Source organism: Athene noctua, chromosome 5, assembly GCF_965140245.1.
Source record: "Athene noctua chromosome 5, bAthNoc1.hap1.1, whole genome shotgun sequence".
NCBI classification, from domain to species: domain Eukaryota; kingdom Metazoa; phylum Chordata; class Aves; order Strigiformes; family Strigidae; genus Athene; species Athene noctua.
This window is the reverse complement of record NC_134041.1, coordinates 19368129-19390440: the sequence shown is the minus strand read 5'-3', so window position 1 is coordinate 19390440 and position 22312 is coordinate 19368129. Positions and strand designations below refer to the sequence as shown.

Below are 22312 nucleotides of genomic sequence, written 5' to 3'. Positions count from 1 at the left end.
TTCATTCATTATACATCCAGAATTCCTGGATGCTCCAGCACATGTAACCATTCTTAAGCTTTTTCAGAGTTATTTTTAGTATGTAATAAGCTCCAGGTTGTCACAGAGCTGAACGTGAAGGTAAGAAGGTATTATAAAACCATATTTACCTTTTGACAGTGTGAGTGACAAACACTGCACTTGTATAATCAGCAGTTGATTTCTATCTTATACACAAGCCCTGCATCACTAGAATAACAACACTCAATGTTGATATAGCTGGATAGGAAACTTAAATATTAACAGGTAGCAATAAATCAGCATAACTCTTACTGCTTGGGCATTAAGATATACCAACGTTTTGGCAATGGCATATAAAAATGGACAATGTGTGGATAATGTGCAGAATGGAAAGGCATGTGTGAATGGGAAGGCTGTACAGTAAATAATGTATCAGTATGATTTATATTCTACCTCTGCTGCTTTCCTGCATCTGCCCCCTGGTCTTTAGAATATTCCTTTGATTTTGCACAGCCACTGAATGCCAAGTCAGCGCATGTTCCACCTTTTCTGTTACTGTTCTGGCTTACGTGGCCGAGCTTTTAATGGGACTTGCCTCTACTGAGGCTTAACTGGGAATTCTGTGTTTAACAGGTAGCTGAAAAAGGCTGAAATGGCCTTACTTTTTAGCATTTAGCAAAGCCTGGGCACAAAGAGTACTTGAAGAAGAACTAAACACTTTAGTGCTGGAATAAAGCACCTGCTCTCACAGATGACGACGATCTCATGTACTAAGTGAAAAACATATCCCCTAATGAACATATGCCAGGAACTGTTTGGATCCAGACATAACAGGAATGAAACATTTAGATCCTTGCCAGCCATATGGGAGACCCACATTTCACGATTACTCCCAGCCTGTCATTCCAAGGGTTGGCATAGAGCACTGGATGAAGTAACGGCTTGAGATTATTCAGCAAAACATTTGAATGTTTGCTCTGTGGTCTCCTCTTCTGTTGCCTTTCCGTTGCATGCCCGTAATCTAGCTGAACTTGTGCAAACCACTGAACTGTAGAGGGAGGTGATGCAGAAAGCACGGCCATCTGGGCCTGCCTGAATAGGAAGAGAAGAAAACACCCTTACTGTGAGAGTCGCTGGCTGTTATTAAAGCCAGAATTGCTTTTACAGGAGTGCCAAATCTTACTAATTAATTTTCAGATTTATACTTCAGAGTGACTCTGGCAGTGATTATATTATTCAAAAAGCAGTCACAGTCTGTTCTTGAACCTTAAAGCACAAGTCTTTTTAAATTCTGCAGAGTTTTAATACTTTGTGAGTTCCTAACATTTGGTTTCCAGATACACATCTTTCCTTAGGAGTAAGCCCTGCCAAAAAAAAGGTAACTTATTCTTAAAGTAGTCTTTTTGTGACCTGCCCTTTCATCAAAGTAGCCTTTGGTAAGCATACTGAACACCAAAAGCCATCTCCTCTTTATTTTTATCCCCACACTGTGGCACAATGTTTTTGCCCGAAGTCTTACAGCCAAAGAGCATCTGAACAGAGACTCTGAGCATCTGACTTTGATTCTGCTGAACAAATTGCGTTAGAAGAAGTCACAATCCGGTCATAAACACAAGAAGGCAGAACTAAAATCAAACTTTATGTAAGAAAGGGTGATTTTACTTAAAGTTAGCACCGTTCCCACTAATTTCAACTGGACTGGGACTTCTCACTGCATGAAGCGTTGAGAGATCCTCCAGTGAAGGAGAAATTGGTAATTTTTTGCTTGCTGAGACTGATGTCCCTAATCTGTGTTAATTAGGGCCCAGGCAAACTCTCCCTTCTTATTTTGGAGGAAATAGTCTTTTCTTAAATACTGTAACAGGCCTGCAGCTGGTTTTAATACCCTGTCCAGTAAATGACGGGAGCCTGTTTGCAATCAGTGAGACACTATTTATTAACTGACTTCTTCATAACTGTCCCCAGACAGGGCCCGAACACTTTCTGGCAGGCATGAGCGCCAAGGGGGAACTCGGGGGTGGCTCTCGGCAGGACGAGCCCCGCTCCTGCCCCCCACGGCCCGGGAGCGGGACAAGGGCCGGGCACAGCCCCTCGCACTCCACGCGGCTGAGGGGGGAGAGGGCGGGGCGAGAGGAGGCCCCGCCCCGCCGCCGGCGGGGCGGGGCCTCCTCTCGCCCCGCCCTCTCCCCCCTCAGAGCTGCTGCGGTCCTTCCCCTCAGGCAGAGGGCGGCGGGGCGAGCGGGTTTGGCGGCGGCGGCGGTAGTTGCCCGCCCTTTTTCCCCGCTGACAGCTGCTGCCGCTCGGCAGCCGTCGGTGCCGGAGGGAAAGCGGCCGCCGCGCTCGTTCCCTCTTCGCTCGCCACCGCGCCTGTGCCGAGCCGAGCCGGCGGCGCGGCTGCAGCGGCAGGCGGGGAAGCGCTGCTCACCGCTCCGCCTCCGATCGCCGCCCGCTGCGGGGATGTGTGATTGCCATGGCGAGGCGGCTCTTCCCGGGGGCCTGGCTCAGGAAACCCCAGTACGCGCAGGTAGGCCGGCAGCGGGCCGCCCCCCGCGGCGGGCGGGTCGGGGCGGGCAGGCCGGTGCCGGCACCCTTCCCTCCCCGCTCTCCGCCACCACCCCCCCTCCGCTTCAAAGTTACCTCAGGAGCGGGCGCCCCCCGCAGGGCTCGGCGCTTCCCCGGCCCGCCGCGGGCGCGGCCGCCGTTCCCTCCCGCCGGCGCCTGGCGGCGGCCGGGGCTCGGCTGCGCCGCGCTGCTGCTCGGCGGCTCGGCCGGCGGGAGGTCGCGGCGCCGGGGCTGAGGCGCTAGTCGCGGCCGGCGAGCCCCTTGGCGGCGGGTCCTGGGGCACGGGAGCGGGTGGCGGAAGGTCTCGGGGCGCCGCGGTGCCTGCTGCCGCCCCGGCTGCCGGGCGCGTCGGGCCTCTCTTGCCGCCGCTGGGGTGCAGGGAGTCCCGCGGCGCGCCCTGCCCGAGCGGCCCGCGCTGCTCGCCGGCAGGACCTGTTACGCGGCCGCCTGCCAGCCCGCTCCTTCGGGCTCACAAGAGATATTTCGGTTGGGCAGCTGCACCCGCGGCACTGCCAGGGCCCGGAGGAACCCTCGTGCCTCTCTCCGGATGCCCCTCCTTTACACCTGTCGCCGGTGCTGTGGACATCCATCCCGTCAGAGGATGGACTAGGCTTGCATAAGCAGACTCATTTTTTTGCATGTCCGGAAAGAATTAATGTCGGGCGGTTTTCTTTTGCTGTCCGGTAGTTCGCTGCTCCGCGCTTTTGTGTATACGTTCATAGACCCACACTTTTGTATTTACATATGCAGGGACACGTTTGTATTCCTGAAGCCATCTGTGTAAGGATGTTTTGGTTGAAAGTGCTGTGGTTCTCACGTAGCAGGAAGTTCTACTGTGAAATGTTGGTCAGTTATGACCTTGTGGTTAGTTGAGGGTTATTCTCTGGGATTCCTTTTTATCCGTTGCATTATATTTTAATTAAGTTGTAACTAAAATGAGCATTTGTTGAGTTAGAGGGGGTAAATACTGTGTTGACTTTTCTTACTTTCTACTTACATGTTTGTCATCTGTTGTTATTTTATGAAACGCATTGGATCATTGAATTAAAGAATGTAAACTTCATCCTGATTCATTTTAAATTCTTGAATGTTTTAATTCCTCCTCATCTGGAACTTTTCTCATCTTACTCCTTTTTTTGGAAGTACCCAAAATGGGATGTAACATTGAAGGAGAAGTTTACAGATATGAGTATAATCTTAACCTTCTTTAGTAATTGTTTTATGGTATGTATCTGCTAATCTGGGTCAGTATCACTTGATTTTTAGACCAGAAGAGATTACTCTCAATCTATTTACTGACATAGACACTTGTACAGCATTTGGGTTCCCATAGGAGAAAGCCTCTGATACAAATAAAATTAATTCATAATTTATATGCTACCTTTCAAATTAGGATTCTCCAAACTGTTTGCCTCCATTGTCTTGATAAATCTCTGTGATCATTATATGGTGATGTCTGATAATGTTTTTTCTCCATTTTTATCAATATTTATTTTAAGGCCTTTCAAGAAAAATATGTTATCTTTAAAATCTAAGAAAGAGGAAGACAGCAAGATCATTTATTAGAAAAACCATGGAAGTTATGTTTGTTTCTATTGCAGATTAAAAAAATATCTCTGTGCTTTCATATACTCAAAGCTGCATTTGAATATTCTAGATTTGTTTTAGGTGATCTAATAGTGGCTTTGTGAACAGTAACATTTTTCTGTTCTAGACAGTGAATGTATGTTGATATTTGATGCATCCATAGAATGGCAGCAAGCTATCAATATATTGGCTTTTCTTGTCACTGTGTGTTACTGTTGGTACATGACAAATGTAGTTAAAACTATACTGATGGCTGAGTGCTTTACTGAGATTTATCTCTGACGAAGCCAACGCTTTCAAAGTAAATGCTAGACTTTAACTTGCTGAGATGTAACTACGAACCAGATGGGAAGATTTGTATAGTATTTCTATGCAATATTTCAAGTAGCACACCAGACAAGATGCTTGTACAATGGGAGGTATTACTGAGTGACTTCGAGATTGTGTTGACCCGTGTTCTGGCCTCAGACTGTGTTGTGAGGTGAGTTGATAGAACATGAGGTTCTGTGAGACAGAATTTAGTTCTTGCTCTAGCTTTCCAGCTGTATTAGGAGCAGGATGCTATCAGTTGGTTTGTAACTGATAGTCTATGGCAAATGTTCTATTGTTGTTATTTCACATTTTCTTTAGCTTTTATACACCTTACTAGATCCACAGGTAATCAGTTAATGATCTTTCTGGTTAAGAAAGATGTGCTGCAAAGTGTCAGCTCATGTAAAAGAAGGGTGAACAAAATTTTCCCCTTGCTTAGGCTGAAAATCATGTAATAATAGTAAAACAAAATCACAAAAAAATCCCTCAAATGTGACAAACTTTTAAATGCTACTACCAAAAAAAGAAATCTAATTGTATTTATAGGATCTTACAGTTGGGTGATTAACACTGTTGGGAATTTATGTTTTACAGGGAGAGGTTAGTATCCCAAATCTAGGAGACAGTGTCCTGAGGTTGTTTGTGGTAGCTGTAGTTAGCGATTGTTTCATAAGGTTGAGGGCAAGCCAGCAGAATTGCACATGATAATAATAATGTAAAGAACGCTTGCATGCTTTAGTTTTCTGGCTTCTAGAGGTTCTGGACCAAGTTTACAGACTCTTTAGAGATGTCCCATGGACTTCAGTAATGTGCAAGAGACTGTCTGAAGGATCAAAGAATAAACAAGAAATTCAGACATTTCCTCTAACATAACAGAAATTTCTTCTATCTTCTCATTTCTCCAAGATTTTAATCCTTTCTTTTTTATTTTGCTTAACCTTTTAAGAAGAAATGTCCTGTTTTCCATCTTGGTCATTATTTTATTTCAAAAGGTATCTTGAACTTTGCTTACTCAGTTTGATTACTCAGGGTACATATAACTCAGGACTGTAGCATAATCTTAAGCATGCACTGTCTGCTCTTAAAGATGTGAGTGTGTCCAGTACAGGGCATCCCAGACAGCATATCTTGGCTAATGTTCTCAGACATAATGTAAGCCTACTTGAAATGCATCCTATGATCTATAAACCAACCTGAACAGAGAACAAAAGAGGACTTCTAACATAATTGGCCTACAGGTTTTCTATCTGTTCTTTCCTATTGGTTGTATGTAAAAACAAATGGAGTGAGCAACTCAGAGTTGGAGAAGATTAGTGCACTATGGTTATGTGGAATGCTTTGCAGAATTAAGCTCTCTGTACTGTTAAACAAAGAAACCGTTATATACTCTTTAACCATAAAAATGTTTCAAATAAAAAGTAAACTTACAAAAAAACTGGCAAGTTATGTTGCATTTTGATCTGCTACTCTCCATATGCTTTGGAGTGCATCCAGGCTTGAGTTTTGCCAGAAGTGGTTTTCCAGTTCTGTTCCAGGGGATGAATGTCTAATTATTATTCAATACACATGACTTAGTAGAATATACAAGTGATGGAAGGAGTTGACTAATATCCTTTTAAGCATTACAAGTGCTGTCCTTCATTCTTGTGTTCCCTGGCTCATACTTAAAAGTCTTGATGGAAGAGTGAAACAGAAAAGAGAAATTGTCTCCTAGTTCTGAAGACTTACAATAATTTTGGAACTCTCAGTCCTTGTGTTGCCCCGAATGAATACGTTGTTATTAAAAGCTTCCTAGCAGTTGGTCAGAATTCCAAATGAAGTCTGTTTATATGTATTTTTCCCTAATCTTTGCCTGGGACTTCTTGCTCAGAAATGTGTTCAGATGATCTGCATAGCGTATGTGCAGTAAGTCTGCTGTAGTCAGGGTGCATTAGTGCACGTGACCCAGCCAAGCTCAGCAAATCCGTGTCCCTGCTGCATTAGTACAGCCCATGCACAACACTTCTGACACTTCCTACATGAAGGGTCTAAGTGTGCCTATACTCACAGACTAATTGTGGGGAGGATATCGAAATTTGATAAGGGGAAACCAAATAATGATCGGGACTTTTGCTGAGTGTGATAAAGAAGTCCGTATTAGAAAAGTAATTCCCTTGGCATCAAAGAGAGTGGAACCTTGTCGTCTTCTGTAAGCAGATGTATGTTCTTGTCCATGCTCTGAACTGGCAGGATTTTGAGTCTTTTGCAAGTCAAAAGCTACATGACTGCATTGGCACAGTGCTGAGCCGAGAATAAATCTAGCTCCTCCGGAACTCCCTGCCAAGTATATGATGTAGTCAGATGGCATTTGGGGAGGATTTTCTGTCCCAAACACATTATCTTTCTGCTTGAGAAGGAGGATAAATTTGGATAAGCCCGTATATACAGTATCTTTTTCTTCACTATGAATATGGTCAATATTCTGCAGTGGTCCTGAGGCCTGCAGGCCACTGCTGGTCCCTGAGGTTGTACTAAATGGTATGTATTTAATACAGAATTGCATTAAATAGTGCTTTGGTTTAAAGTTTAGTGTTATAAACGTTCGTGGAAGGAGTCAGCAAGAAACTTCAAGAAATAAAGAAGGTTTGTTTTCCCAGAGGCTTTGGTTCCCAAGCAATTTTTACACATGAAACAACTTTGCCTAAAATTGTCAGATTTATTTCTATTGATCTTTTTCAGATTTTACCAGTAGTTTGGTGTGCTGTGTTGCTTATGTTCTACAATACTAGGGTTATTAGAAATAGTAAAAAAACCCCATAAACGAACAACAAAACTTGTCTCTCAAGGAAACCACTGTATCTTACTTTTCAAAAAGATAATCATTAGCACTTACTTGCTATAATTCTTCATTCATAGAATCTTTTTCTTGTGTATGTGTGGAAAAATGCTGAAGAAAGTTAGTTTCTTAGAGTTTACGTTAATCCTATTAATAGAAGACATCTTGTAGAGAAGAGTCTTGTGACAGGCTTTAGGAAGACCATTGTCAGAGTTGTCTGTAAAAATGAGGATGTGATGCAATAATTTTTGGTTCTCCCTCTAGGTGTACTGGTCTCCCTCTAGGTATTTTGTTAAGGACTGGGTAATTCAATAGTTCTGAATGATTCACTTCTAAAATCAAATTGAAAAAAGCACGAATACTTCTTTTACGTTTCCTGTTCAAACTTAGTCCCAAGCATCTTGTTCTCTGCAAATTTATTTTACAGACTGACTGCAGCTGTGGAACAATAATCCTTCGTATATTTGCATTTAATATCTGTAAATGCCATTTGTGTCCTTCTTGTGGTTGCTTGTTCATAGTAATCTGCAACCCATGTTTTCTTTAGGGTTTTATGAGTTTCTGTCTCACACAGATGTTGCCTGAATCACTGAAAACTGCCTGCCATGTTTGGTATCCTTTCTTGTTTGTGGATAGAATTTCACATAATAAAATAAGTTCTCATGTTACTTTGGATCTTTGAAAGTGTATGTGATGGAGTTAGAGATCCAGAGTTAGCTTCTGTGAGCTAGAAAGTCCTGGAAGACATGCTGATATGTTGAAGTAAACATAACCAGAAACTGTACTGATGCAGTTTTTGTCATGGATTGTTTTTATGTGTGGTGTTGGGTATTAATATGTGGACTATATTTTAAATTGTGATCATTTCTGGCAAATCATACTTCTCTTTGGAGAAATAAAACTAAAAATTGCATTTAAGAGAAAGCACTTAAAGTTGCCAGAATGCTTGGTGCTTATTAGAAGAAAGGAGGTGTCTTGCTATAGCTTCTGCCTTGATTTCTTAGTTTTGGGGCAATACCCGTTCTATAGCAAGAAAAAATATTTCCTTATGTTCCTTGTCTCCCAACTTGGATAATAAAACTTGAAAGAAATACTTGGAATGCTAGGTAGAATGCAATATGGGGTTCGAGACTTGGACCATATGAGTATGTCCCCTGTACTCTTCTCTGAAGAAGCTAAGTAAATCTAACATTGAACCTTTATTGTTGTTCATGCATGTGTTTCTTTGGCACAGAATTTTAGCATGGTTGAAATGTAAGTTAGGTTCTTTTTATATTGTAAGAATAGCTATTCTGGAATTGGTTTGCTTATAGATAGGAGTCTCGAAGAGCGAAAAAGTGGGAAATGCTATAACTGAATATACTTTCTGTTAACCTGGTTCTCCCCCCCGCTCCCCCCCCCCCCCAAGATTTGCATAGTTGGTCCTGCCCTTGTGTGGCTAAAAGGAGAAAGCCGTGAACTTAAATGTTTTAAATGAATTAAAATATGCTGGTTAGACTGGAAACACTTTTAAAGCTTATTTTTAACTGCTGCTTTTATTTACTTTCTGACAGAAATAGGACCTAGAATTATCTGAATGGTGAGACTTACGGAGAAAGGGTTTCCTACAAGAATGTACAGGGGGTATGTCAGGGTATGAGATGACTTCTGGTAGGATTCAAAAAAGTTAATTTGAAGAAACATAATTAAACCTCATAAATGAAAGACACTTGAAAATTAACGTACATGAGATGATAGAAAAAGCACCCAGCTTTGCTATTGAATTCTTAGACTATGATGTTTATACTGTAGTACTGTTTACTAAAAAACAAACAAAAAACCCCAACAACCAAAAAAACACCACCCCCACCCCCCCCCCACCCCCCCAAAAAAAGAAAATCCAAACAAACACACTAACTCATTTCTGGAGAAAGCTTTTATGTGTAGGAATGTCATCTGTCAACTTTTTCAGCTGAGGTATGCCAAGTGCTGGACGGAGGGTAGGAGACTACCATTCTTTTTTACTGTATAGTGTATTTTGGCAGCTCTAGGCTGAGTAAAGAACATGGGAGGTTGGGTAGGAAGGAAGAGGACTTACCTGAAACTCCAAACAAGATTTTTTTTTTTTTTTTTTCTTCAGTAGGCAGAATACCACAAGGTGTTTAAAAATATACATCCTTTTCAGATCGGATGCTTAGGAGTTTTGTTGCTGGAGTTCAGTGTGTGTAATGATTGTGTTTGGGGTTTATTTATTTTACAAAATACATGATGAAACTTCATCTGAGATTAGGTTCACAACACTACACTGGTAGTATATATTTAGAGAGAAAATAAAATTTTTGAAGTTAGCTTTGTGACAGTGTGCACACAGTTAAGGGTGGTCTGAGTCAGCCTTTGCCAGTGCAGTCATTCTCATTTCAGCCTGGCACATCTGAATTGTACTTAGTAAGGGGGCTAACAACTGAGGTTGGTGGAGTTTTGCTGGGGTAGTCCAAGATGCTCATCTGACCCCATGCTCTGTAAGTTTAGTATACATACAGCTAAAGGGGCAGAGTGAGCATGCACCCATACCTTAGCTACTCCAGCTCATTATTAGTTCGACTACTGGAAACTTCCAGTGAAAATGTTTTTTCGTTAAGATGGTGATTATTAGAGCATGACACCTAACTTAGCTTAGTCTACAGACTCTGCTGTGTGGTGGTAACCTTTGACATAAGATTTGGGCAAGTGAGTGGAAGTGGGAATAATTGGCAGCTGTTTGCTCAGGTTGACTAGAAGTCAATCTGATAAAAAGACAAGTACAAAAGACTAATGAACATGCCTTCATTGCACAGTTACCACTAACTGAATGTGATTTTATCAAAATTCCATGCTTTAATTACAAAGAGTTCTCACACAGCTCTTCAGATGCTGCTGTATCTCATTGTGCTTGCAAAGGCAAAGAAGGTCATTCTTTCTGTTTGATGCTGTATCTAGTTACAGAAATGTTAGGGCGAAGTAAAAATAGATGAATGACTCACCTAGTTAGATAATTTCAGGAACTGTACTATAGAACACTCATTGGTATTATTACTATGTTGAAACCAGCAAAAAAAAAAAATAAACTCTAGATTATGAAACCATGAGGTTTTGGGTGGTATAAGAAAAAACAGAATTATTACAGAAGACCTTAAACCTGCATGACTATATACTATATTAGTACTTATTTGTAAATGCTAAAACTATTATATATCATCTGTCCTTCAACCAACAGAAAGTATGAAGGGAGCAAAAAAACCCCAACACATTGTGTTCTTTATATGGACTGAGAAAAATCTGTTTGTATCCTCACAACTGATCCAGATCAGGTGATCACTCAATCTGTACCTTAAATGTTTTTTATATATTGGTTTGTTTAACCTTTCAGCTCAAAACTGTGTTTCAAGAGACCTCTGCTGGAGGCTGCCTCAGGGCTGGTAACCTGTTCTTCTGGGGACAGATCTGCTGGGGAATAGTAGATCACTCTGGTTTATTTTGTGTAGTATAGGTGTAAGATTTAAACTATGTAAAGAGTCCATCTGACCTGCTTACAGCTTTCCTTTGGTTCTGGAAGTGGGAACAGGGAGAGAAATGCTTTCCTAGTGCTTTGCCATACTACCTCTGCTGGGTTCCCAGAGCTGTGAAAGAAGGATGCTTGTGGATGATAAGCATGTTTAGTACATGGGCAGTAGTTCAGGACAAGGATTCTGAAGCAGGAAAACTTAGCTAGAGAAGCTGAAGAACTGGATGAGGCACTGAGTAGTGCTGGAAACTTACTTGAGAATGGAAGACAGACAAGGAGAAAGACAAGAACTGAGGCCAGTGTTGCATAATTAGATGGAAATAGACTGGAAGTAACTGGAAGAAGAAGAATAGCAAATGAGTGGTTCAAGAGGGGGACACTAAGACTGGCTAAACAAACAGTTTGAGATGGGTACTGGATAGAAAAAAACGTAAGTGAAAAATGTAAATGACTAAATACAGAAGATGGTCTGGAAGAAAGAGTAGATGAAGTCCACCTGAGCCTGAACTAAGATTTCAGTTTTGTTCTGGGGGTGGTGGAAGTATTTCTGAACCCATTGGTAAAGTATCAGTTCTCACTTTTGCAGGTTCACATGAATGATGACTTCTGCTTTTCATCAGTCTGTTCAAGTAGTGTGGTTTGCAAGAAAGCTTGGGATTCTTCATGTTGTAAGCATGTAGGTGTGGTATTTTGTCTTTTTTAAGCTAGAAAATTGCCCTAAATGTCTTGCAATTCTGTCATTTTAGTAGTGTTCTTTCAATGTTAAAGGCTTATATATAATATTTCTTTTTTGATGCTACCCAGCACCCTGTTGTCAGTTTTGTTTTCTTGGCCATTCTGTCCTCCCTACCCCCACTTTCTTCATACATTTTCTAAGCTGTTTCTAAATGTGCTCTAAACCACACAGCTTTATTGTCAGTCTCCGTTTGTACTCCATCCAGTTTGTATCCATATTGTGGATACCATGCTTTAGAGGAAATTATATGTTACTCCTAACTAAGGCCTTTGTGGCTCTGTGTAAAATAGCAGAAATTATTTCTGTCTTACAACACTGTCAATAAAATATCATAAAAGAAGAAATGATTGAAGGAACTATCTGGTCAAAATAGATCACCAGAATAAAAGCAGTTAGCTCTATCTATCTTGTTTTTGAACTAGGTAGTTTTCAGATCAAGTTCTCTGAGTGTGTGTGTGTGAAGGAATAGGGAGGCACAGCTGAGGCATGTGGCAGGGCCACAGCTGTGTGGATTGGAATCACCTTTGGATGTTCTCGAACTGACCTTTCTTCACCTTTAAGAGGAAAGGGTGTAATGCAGGCTGATTGCCATATTTTTAAAGGTACTCATAAATTGTTGTAATCTTTCTAGTTAAAAAAGCTGACATATTTACATCTGCTGCAATTCAGTGTTTTCCCTCCATTTTAAAGCTAGATAATATTGTTCATCCTGTTGCCATCTTCTGGAACTGCTTGCTCCTCCCCTCCCAGGTCTCCCTCCATAAGCTTTCCAAGCTTTCAGCTTGTGGCTGAGAGTTCACTCTGAAGCAGTAGCAGGTTTTCCATTTCATTTTTCTTAGCTTAACTCTTGATTGTTCACAGTAAAACATTTGCATAGTTATATAAAAGTTGAAAAACAGTTTGAAATTTTTAATCAGTTGCGGAGCTAGCTGTCCTGGAAACAAAAATCCTCTGCTTAAACATAGATAAATTTGCATCTGATCTATCTGTTTAACACTGACCCCTTGCTGACCTTAACCCAAGGGTATAAGCCGTTTCAAGCCCCTGGTTACAGAAAATTCACTTCTCTTAGGTGTGTCTCTTAGAGACTTCTAGCAGTGAAATAATATGATGAGCTTTCAGTCACCAGCATTTAAGGAAGTTTTATTTTGAATAAGATGTGATCTGATTCAAGTTGTTGTGCTGATGCAACTATTGGCAGGCTTGTTCTGTGAGTCAAGTCAACTCCCTGATTTCACTTGTGGTATACTCTCACAAACAGTTCTTTGGGTGTAATTCCAACAAAAATGGGCTTCAGTATAGAGATGTGAAGAAGTAGGGGCAAAGCAATTTGTACCATGCTGAACAATTTGTATAGTGAAATTGCAGTCTAAGCAAATCCAAAGATTTGGTTCTGATTTTCAAAAGCGAAAAAGTTAGAATATGACACTGAGTTTTTGATTATAACTACTTACTTATCAGTGAAGTTCCTATGGCTGTATGACCAGATCATCTTGTGATATTTCAGCTGAAATACAGAAAATTATATCTTAGTATATTAAAGAAAATAGAAATCACTTTCTTAAATCTCCAGATGCTGGGATGTATCTATAGTATTTACTCAAAGGCAGAAGAACTGGTCTTGAAACAAGGAAAGAAGTTTTGAGATGATAAAGTGGACAAGTGTGTGTGTGGACCAGTATGATCCTATAGAAAGAAAACATCCACTTTCAACTCAAGCCTCTTGTGTTAGACTTGTATACAAGCATGTTACAACTCATTTACTTCAGTGAGGTGTCTGAAGTTTGAGCTTGTTCCCAAATAAACTAGTGATGCTCCTGTTTTTTTTTTTTTTTCTGAAGCTTTGAATTCTTGTGCTGAGCAAGGTGAAAAATGTGCAGATTTGAATAAGCTTCAGCAGATCATGTAAAGACAACATCAAAACATTCTTGTACTGTAGGAAGAGACAAATATGAGACTGTGGTTAGAGCAGTGGACTGTGACTTTGGAGATGTAGATTTAAGTACAAGTCATTACCTGTGAGGCCTTGAGTGGGTTGATCTGCTTCTGCTTGTGCTCAGAAGTGTTCACCCGTTCTGTATCTAGATTTATATTTCTTGCAGAGATTTTGGATATGTTTGTTAGCATCTTGAAACTACAGACACTGTTTTGATGTGGAATTTCATGGGACTACATATTTTGAAGGGACATAAAGCATCATGAGAAATATTTATGCTAGAACTATTTAAAAGCCATACCAGCATGCTCCTGCATTTTGAATAGCTTGTTGGGTTAACTTCTTGCATTATTAAGTTTGGGCTGTGGGGGGCAGGCGGGAATTAAGATTTCCTCAGACTGTGGCCTTTGACTTTGGCAGCATTGTATTTTAGGGTTGTTTGGGCATAAGGGGTGTCTACTCACTTCTCTTAAAATATAGTGAAGAGACTCTCAGTCTTTCTCAGAATGAGACACATGGAATTTGGGACTGCTTTTTTACATTTGAAAATGTGAAAACACCTGTGCACCTTTGTCTTGATTCACAATTACCTGTTTATTTTTTAAAAATTGCTATGCTATAAAATGGAATGGTGATAGAATATAGAATTAAGGGATGAGCCATATAGCATCATCTTTCCTAGCAGTTTTTGTGTTGTTTCTTGCATTCTTGCTTATCTTTGAGACTTGATGTTTCTTACAGAACTCTGTAGGGTCAAGATACATTTCCTCTTTAGTCTTTGGATGTAGTGAGTACCTGTGTGAAAGTACACCCTCAATCATGAGATGAGTTACAGTAGAAGAGTTGAAACTCTAGGCTGAGTAAGACTCCTGTAGCTAGGGATTATACTACTTTTGTTAAGGTTTGAAGTAGTCAGTCCTTGTAATAAGTGTTAAACCAAACTACCAATCAACTGATTAGAACTGCTTCTTTGACCTTACTTCCCTTAAAAATAAATAAATTACATATTTAGAAAGGGAAGTTCATCTTTGAAGATCTTTCTATATCTGTGGAAGATTATTTTCCTTAATAACATTATTTTCTTGTAAAATATAAAATACTTAAAAGCTGAAGCCATATATTCAATTTACTGAGATTTAAGATAACTACTGTCAAATTGTAGTAATTTGGAATTACTTTAGTGCTTTTTCTCCCATGCAGATGGAGCCATCTGAAATTAGTGTGTGTGAGATGGGTTAACTTGGTATGTATGTATGTGACAGCAAAACTGCTCATCATTACTACTTTTCTTGGAACCTTTTCCAAACATATGGAATGGTTTCTCTGTGAGGAACAGCTAAGTTAGGACCTGTCAGTTGGGAAGAGAGATGACATGACAGGGAGGTATGTGATGGAGGCTTACAAAATCATGGCAGATGTGGGAGAGAGGGGACAGAAACTGGTAACTCATCTCTTCCAATACATGAACTAAGAAATCTCAAGCAAAGCTAATATGAACCAGATTTAAGCAAAATAGTCTAGTACCTAACCTCAATATAGTGAATAGTAGTCCTGTGGAATTAATTGCTAAAGGTGTTGTGGATGCTAAAAGTTTACTTGGATTTTAAGGGAGTCTGGGTAAGTTCCTGAAAGAGAAGTGGTTTGAGATTTACTAAATATAGAAAGTCACATCTGGCTTAGCAACTTCTTCTAGAGGAAAATGAGATCACATTTGGGATGTATAGTATATGTTCTCATTCTTCAGTGGCATCTGTTTGTAGCTATTGCTGAAGATCAGGATACTACTAGAAGTGGATCTTGTACTGACCCAATATAGATGCTGTCATGAATTTTCCTTACATACTGTTGTTAAAGCTGATCACGACTTTCTAATTCTTTTCTAATCCTGATGTGAGTATGAAAGTCAAACTGTTAGCACACCAGACTCAGCAGAGGGGGAGAAAACAATCAAAATGTGCCTGCTCCCTTACAAGGCACTTAACTCTCCCTCAGTTCTTAATTTATAAATACTGTTTTCCTCTGTCCCTAGTGGAAAATGTAAATGTGAGGCCACAGAAACGACAGGCAAGTCTTGCATACTGTTATGGGAAAGACCACTGAGGGTGAGGTTAGTACAGAAGAATTTTACTTGCGTAACTAAATGGTGTCATTTCAAGGAAGGAGTGGAAGACTTCACACATGGAACCTGTCCCCGATACCCACCCTGCTCATTGTATATCTATCTTGCGTACTTATACATTAACACAGATTATTTTTTGACCAGATTCCTGGTCTGTTGCGTTTGGTTTACCAGGAGTGGAACACAAGTAACTGGTCTTAGAGAAAAATGCAAGTAGTTGAGCTCTGGCAGTTTATGGTTTTGGTCAGATTGGTTCTTGCAGCCTAGCTTGCCCTATGAGGGTCTGTCACCTTCTGTTTATTTATATCTTAATTTTCCTTCCACTCATATAAATCAAAGTGACCTCCTCTGTCAGTTTTGCTCACTGAAGGAAGTGAATGTTCATGTAATGCAGTCTGTTTTATCACTGTGGAAGACAAATCCTTAAAGGTGAAATAGTAAATCAGGTTTGTTTCTATCATTCTGACTACTGCTGAATGAATTACAAATAATATTTTCTCTTTGTGTCCTCTAGGTACGTTTCTCATATATGCGGATGAAGTATCTCTTCATCTCTTGGTTAGTAGTATTTATCGGCAGCTGGGTTATGTATGTTCAGTACTCCACCTACACAGAACTATGCAGAGGACATGACTGTAGGAAAATAATAGTAAGTATATTTAGCTTAGCCTTCTTAAATGTTTTTCTTAAGTGACTAATTCCACAGCCAGTTCAGTTAGTGCCACATGTAAATTATTCAAAATCCGATATTCCATCATGTTGAAGTAAGATTACATCTTCAATTACAGATAAAACCAGTTAGGTTTCTTAACACTGTTTTGGTATAGGGCTATTAAAATTGTTTTCTTAGATTTTTCTGTCAAGAATCAGGTGTTAAGAGAGATACAGTTGTTGTCTCTGTTCTCAGGCAGATTGTTAAATAATTTTTTTTCCTCCCTGTTTGTTTCAGTGTGATAGATACAAGACTGGAGTTATTGATGGATCAGCATGTAGCAGTCTTTGTGCTAAAGAAACACTGTATTTTGGAAAATGTTTGTCAACAAAGCCTAATAACCAGGTAAGGCTTTACTCATCCAACCTAGTTTTGTAATTTCCTACTGAAATTATCATTGTCTGGAACATGAATTAGACCTTGGTGTCAGCAAGCTGTACCTGTTCAGTACATATTATCTCAAACCTGATTTGCTGTGACATGCAGAACATGTTTTTATATATATATATAAAATATACCTATATAGGTATAATATATATTATTGGTAACAGATTATATATGGTATGCACCCATATAGAATATACCTGCACAGGACTATATTATTATTGTGTAATACACATACATATATTTTGGAAACATATATACATATAAAAAATATACTGTATCTTTCCCAGTTTTGACAGAATAACTGTATCTTTTTATAGCCTACTACTCTGCTATCCTGCTTCCCAAATAGAAGCTGCAGCCTCTTAACCTATGCAGCAGTGATAGTAATGCCAATATACTGTTTCTCAAGCTGTGTTTGTGTTTTGACAGTGTAGTGTCTCTGAAGTACCTGCAATAGTGTATTGTATTTAAGGTTGTTGTTTGAATGTGCTGCATGCATTGTCTGTACACAGGACTTGGTTTTCTACCCTGCATTGCTACTTGAAGCAGTGGCTGGACTGGGCCAGACTATGGGTGGTCTTTAGATCTTGGACTTATACAGTATTTTTTACCTTTTTTCCCTCTTTTCCTGCATAGATGTATTTAGGAATCTGGGGAAATCTTCAAGGTGTTATAAAATGCCAAATGGAAGAAGCTGCTCAACTTGATCTTGGTGCTGACCCAGAACCAAGGAAGGAAATTGTCCTATTTGATAAACCAATAAGAGGAACCACTGTTGAGAAATTCAAAGAAATGGTATATGGTCTTTTTAAAGTAAGTATATGCTTATTTAATCTATCCTGACAGGCTTATTTTCCTGCAGCTGGGGAGTATGCCCTATTGTATAAGCCTTGTTCAGTTGCATGTTAGAAGAATAATCAGCACTAAAATAGTTTTTCCCAGAGGTGCTTATCTCAAAGTTTGAAGTAACTGATTATCAGGTTTTTTGCTTACTTGTTAACAGATGAAAGCTGGTATGCATCTTGCATGTCTACAGCTTTCACTTCTGTTTGTACAGAAAATATGGTATATTTTTTTTGTGCTGCTTTTGGAGTTATTGTAACCAAGTACAAAGACTGAAGCACAATTTGAAAACTGTTCATGCTTGGGAAGAGCTATTATGTTAACTGAGCAGCAGGAATCTTTCTCACCAGAAGGACCAGCCATACTTCTCCCAGTTCTTTGTTTTGTTATATTAATGTGATGCTTATTTCTATTGTCTTAATGCTACCCCAGAATTTTCATAATATAGTCACTTTGGTGCTGTATCAATACTGATTTGGGGTTTTCTTTCTTGAAGTTCTTTTGCTATTGTCATAGGAGCTATGTCTCCAGTGATGGAAGTAATGCTGTTCCAGCTGAGTGAGCATGTGTACACATGTACACACACAGCATAATTATGTAAAGCTGATAACGGTTGTTACGCATTACAGTAGCTTTGTCTCTAAGAACGAGTGAGCAGCAGGTATTTCAGAGTAGTTTTTAAGAGAATTTGGAAAAAAGCTTGTCTGTCTTTGTGCATTGGTGGTAGTTGAAAAGGCAACAGTTGTGATTCCAGCAATGGCTTCTTTCTCTGTATTGATACAATGGTGGTGGTTACAGCAAATAACAAAATTAAATATCTTGGTACATTTACCATATGGGATTTGTACCCAGTGTGTCTTGGTACTTTTTATAGTTGGTCAAAATGCAGTTGATAGTGTAATTTCTGTACACCTGTAAGGTTTAATAATCTGAAAACTAAACCTTATCTAAACATTTCAATTCTACATACTTTTAGAAGAGAATATTTAATAAACTACTTGATATGGTTTTTTTAAACACTGATCTGACCAAAACCAATGATTGCATTTTGAAAGGCAAACAACACTATTACTTTCAGAAGATCGTATACTTGGTGCCTTTGAAAACAGAACAAAAAAAAAAAAAAAAAAGCTCTTCAGGCATCAGATAGCAAGGTCTATAACATCTATTACCAAAGAAAACTAGAACATAATATCACCTACCATGCTATCCATAGAACGAGAATAACAGAATGTAGAATGACAGGTGGAATAGTGGTAGTTAATGAAATCATACTTAATCTTTTTCATTTGTTGCTTTTAGGCAAAATTGGGTGAACAAGGAAATCTTTCAGAACTGGTTAATCTCATCCTATCTTTTGCTGATGGAAACAAAGATGGTAGAGTTTCTTTGCCAGAGGCGAAATCTGCATGGGCACTGCTGCAGCTAGATGAGTTTCTGTTAATGGTGATCTTGCAGGATAAAGAACATACTCCCAAGTTGATGGGTTTTTGTGGGGATCTCTATGTGACTGAAAGAGTTGAATATACCTCTCTCTATGGAATCAGCCTTCCATGGATTATAGAACTTTTCATTCCCTCTGGCTTCAGAAGAAGCATGGATCAATGGTTTACTCCATCATGGCCAAGAAAGGCAAAAATAGCTATAGGGCTTTTAGAGTTTGTGGAAGATATTTTCCATGGACCTTATGGAAACTTTCTTATGTGTGATACAAGTGCCAAAAACTTGGGATATAATGATAAATATGATTTGAAAATGATGGACATGAGAAAAATTGTGCCAGAAATGAATTTGAAGGAAATAATTAAAGATCGTCAGTGTGAATCGGATTTGGACTGTATTTATGGTACAGACTGTAGAACTCTGTGTGACCAAAGCAAAATGAGATGCACCACAGAAGTAATTCAGCCAAACTTGGCAAAAGCCTGTCAGCTACTTAAAGACTATCTGCTTCGTGGTGCTCCTTCTGATATCCATGAAGAACTAGAAAAACAACTGTACTTGTGTATTGCCCTTAAAGTCACAGCAAATCAGATGGAAATGGAGCATTCTTTAATACTCAATAACTTAAAAACTTTACTGTGGAAGAAAATTTCCCATACAAATGATTCTTAGCTTCTCCACCAGCAGAAGACAATACTGATGCCTGCCACTAGAGGTGGCCTACCACATTTGTTAAAACCGATCTGCAGCGTTTTTTAAAGCTGTTTCTTTACTCAGATTTCATTAATGGCTCTTGCCTTTCAGTCAGTACCTTATGACAGGGCTTCTCAAAGAATGAACATGCCACTGAATGATCGGGCAGAGGCCAGAAGCACTTCTGTGCCAGTGCTGTTAAGGAAACAAAACCCCTGCATGCTTGACTGTTATGTGCACTTTGTCAGGTCTTGGAACAGGAAAAAAGTATTCACTGTGCCACCACATCAACTGATGGAATATCTTACAGTTCTGTGAAAATCATTGCTCACTTGTGAAATACCTGCAAAAGATTTTTATCCTAAGTAGTTTTATGAAGAACCACCACTACTGCAAATAACGTGTCTGAGTCCAAGCTGCTGTCGTAAATGAACTGTGAGATTGAAGTTTACTAATACCTTGGCATGGCAGAATTTGCACATTAAAAATTTTTAAACTGTGGAAGATTATAATTTTATTCTAGAACTGACAGGTTGTATTATGAAACTTAGATTCTGTTTACACCTTGTTACCTCATGCTTACATCTTGAATGTTTAAGTAGTTCAACAATTTAAGTCCTTAAACAATGAACCCTGTTGGGAGCCAAGAATTTTAGAATGTTATTTCTTAAAATCATGTATATAGTCTAGCAGCAATATCAACATCAGTTTCAATACCTACATTTTTGTAAATCACTTGAGGTCTTTAACCCAAATTAAGCTGTAGTAGCTGAGGAGTAAAGTTTGTGGACTAAGGTATCAGAACTGAAGCTATTTCTTTTTAAAAGAACTGATAGCAGAAATGACCTAACAGTAAAAAAGGAAGCTTGCATAGTGTAGGAATCTACTGAACATGTGAAACAAGTAATAACTGTCTAAAGTCTTGACTTTTCACTGTCCAAATTGAGCTAGACTTATACTTACTTCCTGCAATAGTTAAGAGGATTTATGCAAGCCAGAACTAGACCTGAACTGTAGGGCAGAAGCTGGATTGTATGGAATATTACTTAAATAGGAGCCTGAGATAGTAACAGCTAGGACCAAGGTGGAACGTAAGTGAGCTGTAGTGTGTTACTATTATTTTCTAGTACTGTTTATGAGTCACTGTTAAGTCTCAAGTGCAGAGTAAGTAAACACCATCTGATTATGGCACTTGATGTGGCATGACCACTGTACCACCTGTGACCTGCATCCCTGTTGTGTCTCAGGTTTACATCTGTGTTCACAATTAAGTAGAACTGGATGTTCATACAATACCTTAATACTGTGCTCAGTACTTCCCTGTTAATGTTTAATTTATAAAAGCTTTAAGTGTGAAGTAGTTCAATCCTTATTTATTTGAATAGCTGTCATCCATATACTCCTAAACCCTGGCCCCATAATTTATTTTCACTGTAAGAAGGACAAGCTATATTTAAATATATGTGAAAGGCTGTTAATTGCTTTAGGTATCCTGTATTAAATGCATTCCTTGAATGGATTCCAGGACCAACATCAAGTCCCTGTTCCCTATCCTCTGTAATAGTGTGCAGCCTGGGTTAAGGATGTACTGTTTTGTAAACAGCAGCTTTTCAGTTTAAGAATTACTATGCTAATCACTGTCTCTAACTTGATAATGTCCTTCAACCATGAGCTAAGAATTATTTATAGCCAGCAATGCACTCAAGTGTAAAGTGGTCATGTTCTTGGTGGAAAAAAAAAATCTGACTGTAATTGCTACTAGGTTTTGGGCAGAGATTATTGACTATAAAATGTTGGATATTTTAAACAACTGGAAAACATGTTTAATAGTACAGATTGATGTACAGAACAGTCATTTTTATTGCTGTTGCATCGAGTTTTCAGTGGAAAAAAATACACTTTTGTTTACAATAAATCACAGGCCTCCTTCTTTCAATAGCAGTACTTATCTATTAGTATCTTAGAGCAAAACATTCCTCCATGTAACCTATTTGACTTGTGTTTAACTGTGCAAGCAGCTTCAGTAAGTCTAATAGGAAACAAGAAGTTCCTATAAAATGGAGATGTAGGAGAAAGTAAGGGATCAGAGCACATCCAGGCCTCTGTAACTAAGCCCATATATGCAACTTAAAAGTGAATCCTCTTGTCTAATCAAATAATGTGAAGTATTCAGCTTAAGGTCATACATGTTTCAGGAGCATCCAGAGCTTAAAGCTGAGTGTCTGAAAGGGCTTACTTCAGTTACTGGAAGAACCTTAAGCACTTCAGTTAGGAATGCCTGTCTGAATCAGCTACAGTTAAGTCTCAGTAGGGAAAGTGTTATCATTTGTGTTCCTGAAAGCCTAAGGCTGCCTTTAGGCAGAAGCTTCAGAACCTACTGTGATTACTGCTGCTTTTTTCTCTAAAGCTACATACAGATTCCTCCATAACATTAAGTATGCTGAAAGAAAAAGGGTGAAGGACATGTAAAAGCCCTTTAAAAAAACGTAAATATTGTTGTTGCTAGAAGCAAGAGTTCTTAGACCTAGGCTTTGGTACTAGTGATGCCAAAAATTAATCAAATTGTTTATGGGAGTAATTCTAATGCAGCAGCCCTGGCTTTTAGGTCTGTCACCTCTCTTCTCTGTGAATGACTACAATTCATACT

At 39.3% G+C, this 22312-nt stretch overlaps 1 protein-coding gene across 2 annotated transcripts; it reads left to right on the top strand.

The window, feature by feature from the left end:
* The first annotated feature begins 2237 nt into the window (after positions 1-2237).
* On the top strand, positions 2238-22275 carry DIPK1A (divergent protein kinase domain 1A). Of its 2 annotated transcripts, XM_074906573.1 has the most exons (6): positions 2238-2524; positions 11383-11472; positions 16102-16236; positions 16537-16644; positions 17323-17499; positions 18832-22275. In XM_074906573.1, exons 1-6 carry the CDS (start codon positions 2471-2473, stop codon positions 19642-19644), a joined length of 1377 nt encoding a protein of 458 aa, XP_074762674.1. In that variant the 5' UTR covers positions 2238-2470; the 3' UTR covers positions 19645-22275. The 2 variants fall into 2 exon arrangements, with proteins under 2 accessions (XP_074762674.1, XP_074762675.1); XM_074906574.1 differs by lacking the exons at positions 11383-11472; positions 16102-16236.
* The last annotated feature ends 37 nt before the right edge of the window (positions 22276-22312 follow it).